At 45.8% G+C, this 14,821-nt stretch overlaps 2 protein-coding genes across 2 annotated transcripts in view; one reads left to right on the plus strand and one right to left on the minus strand.

The window, feature by feature from the left end:
- Positions 1–1,226: 1,226 nt before the first annotated feature.
- Positions 1,227–7,550, minus strand: LOC144178822 (aurora kinase A-A-like). The gene is made up of 9 exons (XM_077706950.1): positions 7,433–7,550; positions 7,147–7,192; positions 6,956–7,044; positions 6,671–6,788; positions 5,364–5,443; positions 5,141–5,279; positions 3,379–3,527; positions 2,226–2,457; positions 1,227–1,497 (listed from the first exon to the last, which is right to left on the minus strand). The coding sequence occupies exons 2-9, from the start codon at positions 7,165–7,167 to the stop codon at positions 1,402–1,404; spliced, it is 924 nt and encodes a 307-aa protein (XP_077563076.1). The 5' UTR covers positions 7,168–7,192; positions 7,433–7,550; the 3' UTR covers positions 1,227–1,401.
- Positions 7,551–7,876: 326 nt separating this feature from the next.
- Positions 7,877–14,821, plus strand: part of LOC144178823 (protein disulfide-isomerase A5) — a 33,902-nt gene continuing 26,957 nt past the window's right edge. Inside the window, exons 1-3 of the mRNA XM_077706951.1 lie at positions 7,877–7,984; positions 8,362–8,497; positions 11,555–11,645. Coding sequence (XP_077563077.1) covers positions 7,931–7,984; positions 8,362–8,497; positions 11,555–11,645 — 281 coding nt within the window. The 5' untranslated portion in view covers positions 7,877–7,930. The remainder of the gene's footprint in view (positions 7,985–8,361; positions 8,498–11,554; positions 11,646–14,821) is intronic.

Below are 14,821 nucleotides of genomic sequence, written 5' to 3' on the forward strand. Positions count from 1 at the left end.
TTATTACAGGAGGAGGCCAATAGGCCCTGGTGTGGGGGACGGGGAAAAGGGGAGGGGAAGATTGTTCATATAAAGTCTGCACTGCACTGTGAGCGTTCACTTAGCACGATATCCACAGGTGAAGTTGTGACGAGGGCACTCTACTACGACCATGATTGGGGTATCCAAAAGGAGCCGTTCAGGAGCCACAAGGGGTGTGTTTGGGGGTACATCTAGAGAGAGGGTGAACGATCCGCCATCATACTACTTTATAGAGACCTGTTTTGAGACCGAATTCTGTAATCTTCTGTAAAATTTGGGGGTTGTTTCTGACGTGTTGGACATGTTCTTCAGAAGTCGTCGGGCGTACGTGCATCGTAAGGAACTGGTCGCGGTCAGTCGAGTAAGCTGAACAAGCCCAGATGAGGTGGAAAAGATTCGGTGTATTGTTGCTGCCAGTATCAAAAAAAAAAAAAAAAAAGCTCCATAAATGCTTGTAGTGTAAAAAAAGGATTCGTTATAGCCATTGCGAGGAAATTTTAGCTTCGTTAAAAGGAGGTCCTAAACACATGGGCGTCCATGGGAATTATGATTGCTTTGTTATATCTATTAGTTCGTTATACCAAGGTTTTACAGTAAAACAAAAATCGTACTGCTGCACTTTTCCCCCGGGCAGTTAGCAATGCTTTAAATTATACCATGTTCTGGCTTGGGCCTGGAAACAACCTATGCCAGTGAATGCCTTCTGGTTAATCATGTTGCAGACCGGGTAATTTAAAACTCGTGCTAGCTAGGGGCCGCCAACTCTGGCGTGCTAAAATGGCTGCAAGCGCCTCGCATCATGCGAGGGTGCACGTCTCCTGGGTAGGTGTTTGGATGTTCAAGCCACTCGACCGGGATGCGGAAGACCTGCTACGCCACTTCTTTGGAGCGGTAAAAATCTAAGGACTTTTTCTCTGCAAAGTGAGCCGACAGCTCGTGTGCTATCCGAAAATTTAGGCTGCCAGTGACATCATGGAGTCAATGACAACACGTTGATCAACACCCTCCTACCGGGATTGCTTCTTCCTTATCTTGTATACTAAGTGCACTGTGTCAACGCTTCAATAGGCGAACGCAAATCCTACTTGTTCGTCTGAATGAAACAAAGCTGCATTTTGCGTTGTTTATTGGTTGCTAGAAAAAAAATGATATCTTAGATAAAAAATGAACAAAAGCAGACATTGTGCAAACACCAAATACAGTGCAAGTCAATTTAATAAAACCATACACATCTTATAAAAATACGCCAGCTGTGGCACAATAAGAGCTCTCTCCTGGACAAATTTTTCCCCCAATCAAAACAGACATCCTTGTGCTGCTTGAAGCCTGCATTCTGCATCGTGGCCGTATGTACATCTCTTAAAAGTCTCTAAAAGGGGCCTAGTTGGGTGGGGCATCTTCCAGGTTCTTCAAAATCCACGGGTGTGACATCACTTCTCCCAGGGTAGCCCTACGCTTTGGTTCCTTCACCAGTAGCTGCAGCGAGGACAGAGAAAGAGGAAATCCACTTTTAGCACAAAGGTAATCGTGAATTTTAAAGGGTGAATAAAACATTGTAAAAAATTGGCAGACTGCATTTTTAAACTAGCTGCTTGGGGTGACAACCTCTGGTTTAATAGACAGGGGCCTTTGCACTAACGCAAGCAGTGGTGCAACAAGTGTCACTGCAATGTCGTTCCTAATACAGGACATAGATGTACATGCAGTGCACATGTTAAAAAGGTTCCTGTACAAAATCTTGGGTTTCCTTCACACGAAGCTACCTACCTTCATCCCTTGCTTGCACGTGCGTTATCAACTTTGATGAAACACAACATTCAATGGGAATCAAATAACAGGCCTCCCTTTGCAAGAAAGGTGCCTCAGACAGCCTGGGTTTCTAAAATATATGAAGTTGGGATGAATTTTTCGAAGTAAGCACGGAAAAAGGTTGCAGAAAACACGATTAACAGCTCCACTAGCCCTGTCTCTTTTTTTGTTTCAACATGATTTCCTTCCTTCATGTGGACAGTAACAACGTTTTTGATTGCAAGGTACTGTGAGCTCGGGCAATTTGTTTCATTTATGAAACAACGTCCCCAAAAGCCAGGTTGTCTGCAGGTGCAGTGAAGATTGCTCAAAAATCTAGGAGAATGTGGCAGGATATGCCCTGTAGCACAGCCTAGCCCAGAGTCACCGACTATAGGGAGGACAAACTCGCTCACCCTGGAGATGAGGTCCCTGGCCTCGGCAGAGACATGCGGGGGGAAGCGGAGGTCCACCTGGCGGATGCGCTGGTAGGTGGCCGCTGGCGTGCTCGACTCAAAGGGGGGCTTGCCCACCAGGAACTCGTACGTGAGGACGCCCAGCGCCCACAGGTCCACCTTCTCGTCGTACACGCTGTTCTCGATCATCTCGGGCGGCAGGTAGTCCATGGTGCCACACATGGTGGCCCGCCTGAAGCACATCGACATCATTTCCAATCAACAAAAGGGACCCGGGCTACAAAGTCCGGTCAACAAGGGGTTATGCTGTGCACTCCATACCAGCACGATGCAGAACGTTAACTAAGCGTGGCCGTAGGCTGCGTCCCGCTCCTAAACTGGTCCAAAAGATACCAAACCACGCTTAGAAAACATTTTTGAAGTAAAGAATAAGATTGATTACAGGGTCTAACGCACCAACGCAACGCAGGCGATGAGGCGCGCCATAGTGGAGGGCTCCGGATTAATTTTGAGCACCTGGGGATCTTTAACGTGCGCCGAAATCTCGTACCCACGGTCGTTCTTGCTTTTCACCTCCATCAGAAAAGCGGCCGCCGGGAATCGAACCCGCGACCTTGTGCTCAGCAGCGCAACACGATAGCCATTGAGCCACCGTGACGAATAATAATAATAATAATAAAAAAAAGGCTTAAGCTGGGGCCAGCAGTGTCACAACCAAGAACTTTACTTTGAGGCCTTCACAGAGACCAGAAGGCAGGCTCGCTTTAGCAGTTGCTTATTAAGAGAATAGTGGGAATGTTCGAAGCGAACCAGTAGGTGGTGCCAGGTTATACAGGCAGTGCCTGGCTCGTACCCGCAGGGCAACAAAGTATTGTGCTGGATACAGGTGCCAACAGTTGGCGCAAACAACTCGAGCAACCAATCTCAAATTTTTGCCACTGCACCCAGAGACAGATACGAGCCTGTTCAAATTGCCCTACAGCTGTGTATTTTGCAGTACTACTTGTACCTTTCTTGCCTAAACTGTCTTCGTAGTTGCTGTGCTTCACCAAATAAAACTACCCCATGCCTGCAGCACTGTTCGTAGAATTTGAAAATGGGTTGTTAGCCCTAAAGACATGCTGCGCTACGAGGAAACGCATGGCTGAATTACCTTGATGAGGGCGCGTGCACAGACCAGCCAAAGTCTGCAATCTTCAGCTCCCCGTTGAAGCCAATGAGAATGTTCTCCGGCTTTATGTCACGGTGGATTACCCTCTTGCTGTGGCAGTACTGGAGGGCCTTGCAGACTTGGTACACGTACTGCATGGCACGAAGGGGGAAAGAAAAAACAGACGATTCGTTAAAAGGGATGAAACAAAGGACATGTGATAGAATCTCTTTCATAAATGTCTGCAAATAAGCCTTGGTTTGCCTCTGTTTTTGACATTTTCCACCAGGCATGCTCAAACAGGGCACCCACAGCAGCAAAAAAAATTTTTCTCCTTCGGGGGTGAATTTGGCATGTAAAAGGCAAAAGCACTAAAATCAAAATCGACACTTTAAGGGGACATGCGGACCAAATACAAGTCTGTTTTATTCTAAAGATTTCGTGTTTTATAGTGCCTTCAGCGCTTGTCCACAATTTAAGTTAAAATTTTGATTCTCCCTCCAAATTGTGTGTTTTCGTGGCGTCTGCAATGACATCACAAGAACCGCTCTGCAGCCGATTGCAGAGCCTCATTTACCATTAGTCAACCTAGATGGCACCACCATACCGTCCATTTTCTGCCTTTGCGTTGTTTTTGACTGCATTTGTACCTGGCTTGTTTTTTTTTTAAGTAGAAAATCATCGTTTCGTGAAACATGGTGTTTGCTCAGCAAGAACGGTCACGTAAGACACCGTCGCTTACGCCAGTCGTCTAAGACAACCACAAACCGGCGGAGTGCTGTGCAACTAAAGCAAGCACAGTGTGCCCAGTACCAACAGCAGTGCACATCAGCCCTTCAATGTTTACCTGTATTTTCATAACTTTCATTGTTCACCCCACCATTCTTACTGCTGTAAAATGAACATGCATTCCATTTAAGTGCAAATAGCAAATAAGTGGTGTCAGTATGATTCCAACGAGGCAATCTTTCAAATGAACCAAACGTGTTTTGTCTGCATCATCATGGCCCCTTTAAAGCTGGTACTACAGTTACTGAGAATTACAGCAGCAGCCATATTCCTATAGGGGCTATTCGTTAAAAAGTTTAGCGGTCACTTTCTTTGCCTGGCAACACTGGAAACGGCCACAGACATGGCCGATGCGCCAAGGACACTGCGCGGCTTGGGCCACTGCGCCCGCACGCAAAAAAAAAAAAAAAAAATAAATAAAAAGGGTGTGCATTACTGCTTCGTTTCAACCCGATTCTCAACGGTGGCGTCAACAGAGATGTTATTAATCGCACTCACATTGAACTCGAGGGAATACTGTGCATTCGGTGAAGTAGAGTTTGTAACGTGAAACAGTCATGTGCTTCACAGTTGTGCTTAGCATGGACAAGTACCGCCATCCCGCGGAGCCCGACGTAACGAGTGACGGCGCACCACGGCCGGGCTAGAGCGGCGGCGCGCGGTGTTGATACGGCCTTCGCAGCGGCGGCAAGAACAATGCAGCCCAGTCTTGACGTAAAGTTCCGCCACCAACACGCGCACGCCGCTGCTCTAGCCCGGCCGTGGCCGCACTCACACGGTTGCATGGAGGAGAAGAGGGGTGCCTGATCTGCGGGCCGTGCGCGCAACATCGCCTAGCAACAGACGCTTGGCCACAGATATGGCGGCGCACACTAGGTTGCCTGCATGCATTCCGTGCCATTGAATACCGGCTATAAGTATTCTTATAAATTCTCATAAATGTAAATGGAAGAGGTCCAATCCAAGAACAACTTACTCTGGCGGACTGCTTGTCGTCAAACTTCTTGGCCTTGGTGAGCTCCTTGAAGAGCTCTCCCTTGGGCGCATACTCCAGAATTAGGTAGACCCTAGTCGCATCATGAAAGTACCCATAGAGCCTCAGCACGTTGGGATGCCTGCAGAGGAAAGGCAAAGTTCGCGACTGCCGCAAGCCAATCGCCCTGAAAGAGACGCCCAGTCTCCGAGCCCTAGGAACAAACCTGAGATGGGACTGTATCTCAATTTCTCTGTGCAGTTGGTGCTCGACGTGATGGCTCTGAAGCTGCGATTTGAACATGACCTGCAAGCAAAGGAAAATGAGATTCAGTACAAGTCTGGGAACAATGGATGGAGTTACCACCATGCTGCTTCTTTTTAGTGACCTCTTACTAACCTACGAACCCCACTCTTTTTTTTTATGCACAGATTAAATCTGCCTCAAGTCTGCTCCGGTTCTGTATCAAGACACTGTCTTGTTTCATACAATTTCATCTGATAAAAATACACAAACGTGTGTTAGGAGAGGGAAAAATAAAGCTAGTCCTCTAGGGTCACTAAAAAAAGAACCAGCTACAATGACTTGCCATAACCAGTACTCCCCACAATATCTTGGCACCAGTCAATACTTCCCAATGTACCATAAGCAGCATCACTAGTTGTTTATTAATGCAGGAAATGCCAATAGATTGACAAAGGGTATTGCTGCTTCATACATCTTTCTGCACTGCAATTTGCAAAGTCACAAAACGTGAAACAGGATAAGCGGAACTTGATTACAATGAGGCACAAACGCATATATAAAGGTGTTTTCCTTCGGTACAAACGCTGTAAGAAGATTGTGTGGTGGAATGCGAGAGCTTTATACAGGTGACCAGTGCATATAATACAGTGACAAATGTCAGATCATAAGTGTAAACAGCATACTGCCTCTACAGCTGCCAGGTTTTTTGAATGGTTAACTGCGCAGGTACTCTATTCCACCTGCCAGGTGGATGGAACGCATGGGAACGTTTGGCAGGGCTCTAAGGCTACTCGCCTCATGGCACTTTCTTGACATTAGGGAGTTTTAGCACTTTGTATGCTCCATTCGTTCCGTGTTGACCGAGACCCTTCTGCATGCGTGGGCATGGTGAGGAGGACACCCCCGAATGTAATCAACCAGCGCGCATGGGCCTGCGGAACTAATCTACCCTACTGGAACAAATGCGCAGGTGCCCAGTCAGGTTCCAGTCACCACAGCAGAAACAGAAAAGCCTGAGCATACTCTCTATTGAAACTAAAACTAAAGGGCCAATAGAGAGGGCTAAAACTCTTTATTCACACCCCGCCGAAAATGGATACCTAATGCGGGAAATAAAATAGGGTATGAAATTAACTTTAAACGAGCTTCGAAAATATTCCCGCCAAAACACAAGGCAAAGGCGATTTTTTAAATCGAAAAAGCGGTCACTTGGAACCGTTGCTATTCGGGAACAACAATGTAGGTGATCCCCTCATAAACAGAGATTGTGCTCCAAAGTTTTCTCACCTTCAGAGCAATAACATACTTGGTCTTCTTCTCGCGGGCCAAGTAGACATTCCCGAACTTGCCTTTTCCCAGAGGCCTCCCGATTTCAAAATCTGCCAGGCACCACTCTTGCGTGGTCCTGAAACGGTTGACGGCATGACGGATCAGTTCGACATACGATCAATAGGAAAAGGAGGTAGGGGGAGAGAAAAAAACGCTTATATCGAAATAGCAGAAAAAATTATTTTGTGGGAGAAGGCGCGAACTCTTAATTCGGCGTGTGCTAAGGACAAGAAAACTACTCGCTTCTTTTTGGCAGCCCCGTCAGCCCTGTCCACGGCGGTCTTTGCTGTTGCCTTCACGGCAGACACGTCATCAGCATTCAAATTCTGAGGCTGAAAAATCAAAAGAAACAACGGAAGTCAGCAATCAAATTAGGTTTGCAAGGTCCGAATCGTTGAGGCCGCCTTATATCCGCGTATTGAAATTCCATTTACCTGGTTCTCCTTGTCGGCCATTGCCGGGCAGGTGACTGGAAGTGGGCTGAAAAAAACAAAACGATGTCAGCAAAAACAAATTTTTCCGTGCATGATGTCAAATCGTTAACGCCCAGACCGCCCAGACGCCCGAAAGGGACTTGAGCCGGCCGGTGCCAAACAGCCACGGAGTGTAGTAAATAAACCGCGCATAACAGCAGTGTTCAGAAGCGCCGTGGAAATAAAAAAGAAATCTACGAGGGATTTACGCACACTCGATGCGTGTGCGGTAACCCGATCGACTCACTTTAGCAGGCCGCTGTAGTAATAGACGGGAGACAGGCGAGCTGCTGTAGAAGCAGGAAGAACCGTTGGGCCTGCGAGGGCTAAGGAGCTAGCATCGCCGGCTTTGCGCTGCACTGCAACGAACTAGCTGAAGGACTGTTGGTACCGAATCCTGGTGAACCCAAGAACGGGGGCACGGCGGGGCACGCGGGGTCTGCGACCAATGCAGCGTTTACAATGCGTTCAAATTTTTGCACTGCACTCTCATTGGTCGCTCACCCCGGCTGACGGGCACCACCTGGGGTACGAAAGTTAATCTGCAGTGTAATTAGCTGAACTTTTGACATAAATTAGTTTATGAAGGCTTGGGTGGTTAATAATATTTTTCTAAACATGTTTTCAAAGCTACTCGAAATAACTTCACATCAAAGCAGTCAATTAGAGAGCAGTCGTGTTTTCAGTCAAGTTTGTCAAGCGGTCAAGTCAAGCCAGTCCAAGCAACGTCTACATATCAACAATCATGGCGCTCTGCGTGAGGTGGCATGTGCGAGATGTCGTCTTATTACTTTGCCTAGTAAGTTGATGCTCTTTTTCTTCGCGCTGTGCTTCCCGTATAAGTTGTGAAACCACCCAATAATATAAAAGCTGTCTTTTAGTTTTGTTGTTTTGTTTTTGTTTGTGTGCGGCTGTCCGGTCCTGAGCGGGGCGGACGCCGGCTGCCTATCAGCTGTGACTTTGTTCATGTAGCTGAAGTTTTAGAAGTGCCGGTATAACGTCGCCGATTTCTCGATTTTTTACCGAGCGCGCACGTTCTACAGAATTCTGTATAATTAATGGCCAACCTCGGATAGTGATTTTTCGGAGGCGCTGGCTTCGAACATTCAGACTTGTTCGAGCCGGTAATGATATGTAACTTGGACAGGTAATTACTGCATCGTGTTTTCGTTTCAGGTACTAGTATGTAATCTTCAAATTGAATCGAAGAAAGTGAGCGGACGAGATCTCGTGGAGGATATTGTTGACGTGAAGCAGCACAAAAAACTCCTCCGCACCAAAAAAAATGTTCTCATCTTGTACACAAAAAGCGGTAAGCACGCAGTTAACAACGTTTTTAAACAGTGAAGGACTTATTGATTGATTTGACGCGATAAAAAGGCATCAGGTGGAGGTGAATCCGTGTGAACAAAAGCCTAAGCTAAGTTCAGCCAATTAAATTTCTAACGCTCTGGAGGCTCTAGCACTGTCTACTGACGGTGTTGTGTGAGAATGGTGCAGCGTAATCATTGTACATACACATCAATGCGACAAGCGTTTGCACCAATGTTTCCTGGTTTCCCCCGTCACAAATGACCTGTTAATAAGCATTCCATAATAACGCGCAGCGTTTAGATTGTGACGGGGAGGGACCTGAGTAAAGCTGTCCCAAATATTAATCCTTTAGTATACTAAGTGCACGTTATTTGTGCTCTCCTGTGTGTGCCGAAGGAAGTTATTGCATCCCCCAACACTATGCTCATTCCTGTATCCTTACTCTTTGATGGGCATGCATACAGAAACAGAGCTGCTTTGTGGCTGGTTTCTTGTTTTGAGAGGTGTATAAGGGAATGGCTATATCTTCAAGATAAGGCATCACTAGCAAGTGCAGAGTGTGCAGTCTTCTCCATCTGCACACCAACTTTTAACTTTGTCTGTTGCCAGTTTATCGTCTGCCATTATCAGTGCCCTGCTAATATCACTAGCTTGTCAGCGCAAGCCGGCTTGTGCTTTCAGAGCTTCAGCCATGGGTGGAACCGGTCCAGAGGACAGCTATTTATTTATTTTAACATACTGCCAATCCCATTTGGGATTTTTGCAGGTAGGGCAATACAGTCGTTTGAAATGCACAAAATACAAATGTGGTTTTCGTTTCATGTTTCGTTTCACGTTTCGTTTCATGTTTCGTTTCAATCATATGAGGGTGAACCTCGTACGATTGGTTGTAGGAAGGGTAGAAGCATGGGAATACTTTTATTGCACTCCCTGGTTGCTAAGCAATGCAATGAAGTGCAGTTTAGAAGCATCATTAAAGCAGATTTTTTTTTTAATTGGGGATAGGCTTTTAACAATGAAATACGTATGAAATTAGAACTACTTGCGATATCCAAAATCTATATTGATATTTGAAATCAGAATGCTGAAATACATCTGTTTGGAAGTTTTCATCTCAATAGCTTGAAAAATAAAAAAAGTTTTGTCTAAGACCAGCCTCCCCCCTTAAGTTTGAACCAGTTCTTGAACACTTTTGCCTTATCTCAGGAATCTAACGGTTTCAGGATTCCTTCAGCAGCTCGCCCTAGACGGTGTATCCGTTCAATGGCTACAGGCTCTATCTGTAGAATGTCCTTCTGATTTTTTTCATTTATTGTGTCCTTAAGAGATTCATTATTTTCGTTTTTGTCCTCCTCAATGCTGTAGAATATTAGTCAGATTAGATCTCCTGGAGTGATTTTCCTAGTCATCTAATTTAAATTCGAGAGCTGTTATTTCCTTCTGTAGGTTAGATTCTTGGTCCAATCACTTTGATATCTTGCTGTCGAGTACGGCCAGGTTTTCCAATTTCGCGTCAATGGAAGCTAACCGTCCCTCTTTGATCTCTTTTATGTCATTAGCTATCAGTTCTATCTGCTTCGCTATCTTAGCTAAGTCAGGTCCCGGGTTAGTTTTGATGTCACCACTTAAAAGCAGTAAATCCAAAGCGGGCAGCAGCATGTCGGAAAGCACAGGACAAAGCAGCCTTGGGCACGGCAGCACAATCAAGCAAGCATCGCTAGATCGGAATCATTTGCTGTAGCGTTTGCTCACCTGGACGAAAAAGACGAACGGATTACTGATCTGCATGCTTGCAGTGCTTCCGTGCCCTGTGAAGCTTGGGTGGCTCTGTCCTGGCTTCGTACCCAAAGGCGCCCAGAAGGCCGCCAGGGCAGCGTTGCAACCCACGCAGGCGTGCTGTGTTGTCCCTGTAGGTCGGTGAAGCCAGCAGGTGTCGGTGGCTCCCAGTGTCGAAGCGGCATTTGCGTCGTGGTCGTAAGTCAGCCTTATCGGGTTGACTTTTGGCGCCTGCGCAGATTTCTTTTTTTATCCACATTGGCTACGCTGTTGCAGCCAGCGTAGTGTCGCATCCATTGGCCCTGCCATACAGAGCCTCCGTTCAGTGTAGGCGTAACAAAATGGCCCTATTAGGATGTTCTAGCATAGCGCGTAGCGTACACTATGCTAGCAGCAGCAGGTGCCAAGACCAGCTATGCTAAAACACTCTATTCGTTCAGCACCTGTTTGTAGCTCAGGTGTTGCTCCAGCACGGAAGAACCGTAAATTTTGAACGTAGATACAGCGCTGTACTCGGCCTGGTAGTTATGTCTTTGTATATGCACCGAGTGCAATAACAGAGATTTGCTACGACAGTCGTAAAGGTACATCGCTTTGTGCTATTGGCTTAACAGTGTGCCATCATAAGCATGATGAGACGATGCATGAAAGCCGCAAACAAGTAACTTGCATTTTACTTGTTGAGTGGCAGGGCATTTATAGTAACTAGTCAGCTGTTGGTGGTGTACACGGGGAAAGCATTTTCTGGTGCTAGCTGTAAAACAGAATAGACGTGGGACAAGGTCTTGTTTTTCTTTTATCTCTTGCCATTTCTGCATGGCACCACTGAAGGTGCTTGTTGCATCTTTTTAATTTAACCCAGCTCCCACTGCCCCCCCCCCTGCTTTTTGCTATGGTACTCGCAATTGCGTGTGCACAGTAGACGACATATAAAAAAAAACAGGATGTGTGGTCTAACGGGCTAAAAAAAAAAAAGAAAGTCTGGCCTATGGTGTAAAAAACAAGATTCAGGTTTTAAGCACTAAGCTACACCTGGACTATGAGGTGTGCTGTGGTGGAGAACTACAGATTGATGTAGACCACGCAGGGATGTTTGACGTGTGCCATGGCACCGTACTGTCTGCTCTTTGAAACAGTGCAAGCAGTACACTGACCAGTGGTGTTGGTGGTATTTCCAAGTTGACAGGTGTTTGACCTTTCACTTTCGCCTTGAGAACATCTGTTGAACAATGTGTACCCTCTCTGTAAATTCTAACCACTGTATTGATGGCGTTTACAGCAAAGGAAGCAACCGAACCACTGCGGATATGTAGTGACGTCGCCTTGGAGCTTAAAGGTCAAGCCACCTTGGCTCATGTCGACTGCACCGGGTATGTTTTTTTTTTTTTTTTTTTTACCTGTGGTTTGTATGCGCGGGTGAATGATCCATGGCTCCGAGGGTTCAAATGAACCAGGCCCCTGGGCTTAGGGGGCCTCCCTGAGGGCTGAAAAATATGGCAGACTTCATGGTTTGGTTCAATAAATTTTAGGCCTCCTGCTGATTTACTCTGATTGAAATAGAGATTATCTATTTCAGTAATGAATGCCTCGAAAAAGCTGTTGCATAATGTGCATAATCCTAAAGTCAGATCACAGTTCTTCAAGAGTCTGAGGTAAAGACGTTGCACTCCCAAAACCATGCATTGTGTAGAGCGACCGAGCTGGTCCACTTGGTGGACACAGGGAGCAGCCAAACTGGGATTTGTTGAACGGTCAATAATTAAAATCTCATCATCAAACTATCCTAGCTGGAGGCAGGAAAACGCTTGTAGAAACATAGATACCTTTTTGTCTTTGCTTAAAAGATGAATAAAAAGGTAGAACATGGTAATACTAATACATGCCCCATTTCAAGATTGAATTCCTGCCAAACGCATAACCTATTTGCTACACTATTTTTAAGTAGAAGATTTTTGTAAGAATGTAAATATATTCCGCAATTTAGTAACAGAAAAGGCATGTGAAATATGAATGTGTTTCTGGCTCTTGTAAAAGTGGATATTGCCTGCAAAAATGTAAATGTAGAGCCTGCTTTAAAGTGAACGATCTGTGCATAAATGAAGATATGTACGATTGTTTATTCGAGAGTGTTAATAACAGCAGAGCTGTTTAGGCTGAGCATTATCCATCTGTCGCACCAAGAAAGCCTCGAAGCATCAAGAAAAAAAATATGGTTAGGCAGGTTCCGGGAATGGAGCCGGGGCCTTTACGCCATGAAACCGGCAATCTAACCATCAGGCCACCCCACAACCCCGAGGGGTACGAGGTTAGCAGCAGCGGGAAACAAAAACATGAGCATCTAATTGGAACGAAAAAAAGATGTGTTGGAACGAAATTGGAACGAAATTGTGTTGGAACGAATTGGAACGAAAAAAAGATAAAAGCCTGGTAGGAATTTTCACAAGTATTGGAGCCAAATGGCTTAATTTTGAAGAGGAAAAAAAATAATAAAAGAACCTGACGGCAAATTTATTGATTGATTGTGGTGTTTAACGTGCCGACGCTGCACAGGCGATGAGGCGGACCGTAGTGGAGGGCTCCGGATTAATTTTGAACACCTGGGGATCTTTAACATGCGCCGAAATCTCCAACACGTGGGCGTTTTCGGTTTTTGCCTCCATCAGAAAAGCGGCTGCTGTGGCTGGGAATCGAACCCGCGTCCTTGGGCTCAGCAGCACAACGCCTTAGCCACTGAGCCATCGCGGTGGGTCTAACAGCAAATTTAGGCACCCACAGCACAGCCGGGTCTCCGGCGGAGGGAGAAGGGCTGCCAGCTCTGCTGTTTCTCCAGCCTTGCACCACTAGTGCAAGCTGTGCCAACTTTTTAAAGAATTTTGTGAAATTTCGGTATCAATTTCGTTTTCTATAGGCACCACCTTCCCTATATAAGATAGCTCCCCGTATGATGAAAACATTTCAATAATAAACCATGTAACTAATTTGTTGGGCTCAGTCGGCATTATAAAAACACTGTTTGTATGGAAACGCGGCCTTAGGAGAGTTTAAATTTTTGTTGCTGGATGAGCCAGACGGTTGGTAGCGTATCTATTGTAGGAATGTGCGAACAGTTTCTGAAAAATGCCCACCTGTCACACGCAGGCAACCAAAGCAGGTGCTGTGGGGTTAGTGAAGCAGATAGACGAAGTCATTTTTCACGAATGAACTTCCTGATTTTCAAGGGAAGAGAGAGAGAACAAGGGTTAATGTGATGTCAGTGGTCGAGATGTTGGGGTCCTGTTGGAAAAGTTGTTGCGCTCGAATGCATTCAGTTATTACTGAGACTGGTCTTGCTAGGCCTGTGTGTTGCCAGTATGCGATCCGAGCTTTTGTGGCCCGTGAAGCACGTTTATGACATGCCCGTGACGACCCTAAGACATCGCGCAGTTGAGTGTACATGGAAAGCAGCAGTCCCAAAATGCTAAGAGAGACACTCTTTGCACACTAAGTAGAGTATATTCACAGAGCAAATTACAGTGTGGTCGAGGGAAAAGGTTGTCTATTGAAACAAAGGTAAACTGCACTAAAGATTAACCCTTTGAGGGTCGAATTTTGTCGCCAAATGCGACCCCCCAGGGTCGATTTTTTTTTATTGCTGATTTAAATTCTTCGAATGAATCTATTTCGAGAAAAAATTATAGTAATTCTTTTAGGGTGACCATAAAGTGACAAAAAAATTGTTTATGTTGTTACATATATGTGGTTTATTCATGAGTAAAACAAGAAAAATTCTAAGTAAAAACGAGAGTAACAAGCCGCACCTTTTGAGTGAATCAAAATCAGATAGACGTCAGTTTTGCGGGTGCAAAAAGCGGGAAGCGCCCGAAGGACGATACCGAAACCAGCTGCTGCGCGTGCGGCCGGATGCGGGAGTGATAGATGACGCACCACTCATAAAATACAAAAAAAGGAGGAGAGAGCCTCATCAGTTTCACAGGCGACTTTGGTCTGTGGCAGGCACAAGAAGCGAGAGGCGACCGGGCGCCAGGTGGGCGATACCCAGCGTGCCCCCTCGTTAGCAGATGCGCAAACAATAGCCAGCGCGCCGCTGAAGTAAATCATAAAAAATAAAAAGAAGAGCCTTCGGCGCAAGAAAAAAATTTGGCGTATTTCCGAAGTGTGGCAGCACATGCCAAGCAAGAGAAGTTCGTGAAAAAGGCACACTTTTAAAGATACAAGCAATGCCGGACATGTATGGCTGTGACCCTCAAAGGGTTAAGTCTAATGGAAGAAACACATACGTCACTTAGACTGCACTTTTAAGTGTCGTGTATATTTCCTCCTTTCATTCTCGTGCAGTTTGCCCTTCTTTCAGTATGAACCAAGTGGCCCGACAAATCTCAATGGTGTCTATGTCTCTTTGTCTCCTCCTTGTATAGTTCAATTCTGATGACAATCCCTTCACGTTTACTGCGAGAAAGTAGACGCCCCGGCGATGTTCATAAGTGCTGCGGAGATTCTTCAAGTAAATACGGCATGTGTTCTTTGTGGAGAGTTCTAAAAAGAGTCA

This window comes from Haemaphysalis longicornis, unplaced genomic scaffold, assembly GCF_048455015.1.
Source record: "Haemaphysalis longicornis isolate Haplotype H1 unplaced genomic scaffold, Haemaphysalis longicornis Haplotype H1 scaffold_4, whole genome shotgun sequence".
In the NCBI taxonomy this organism is placed as follows: domain Eukaryota; kingdom Metazoa; phylum Arthropoda; class Arachnida; order Ixodida; family Ixodidae; genus Haemaphysalis; species Haemaphysalis longicornis.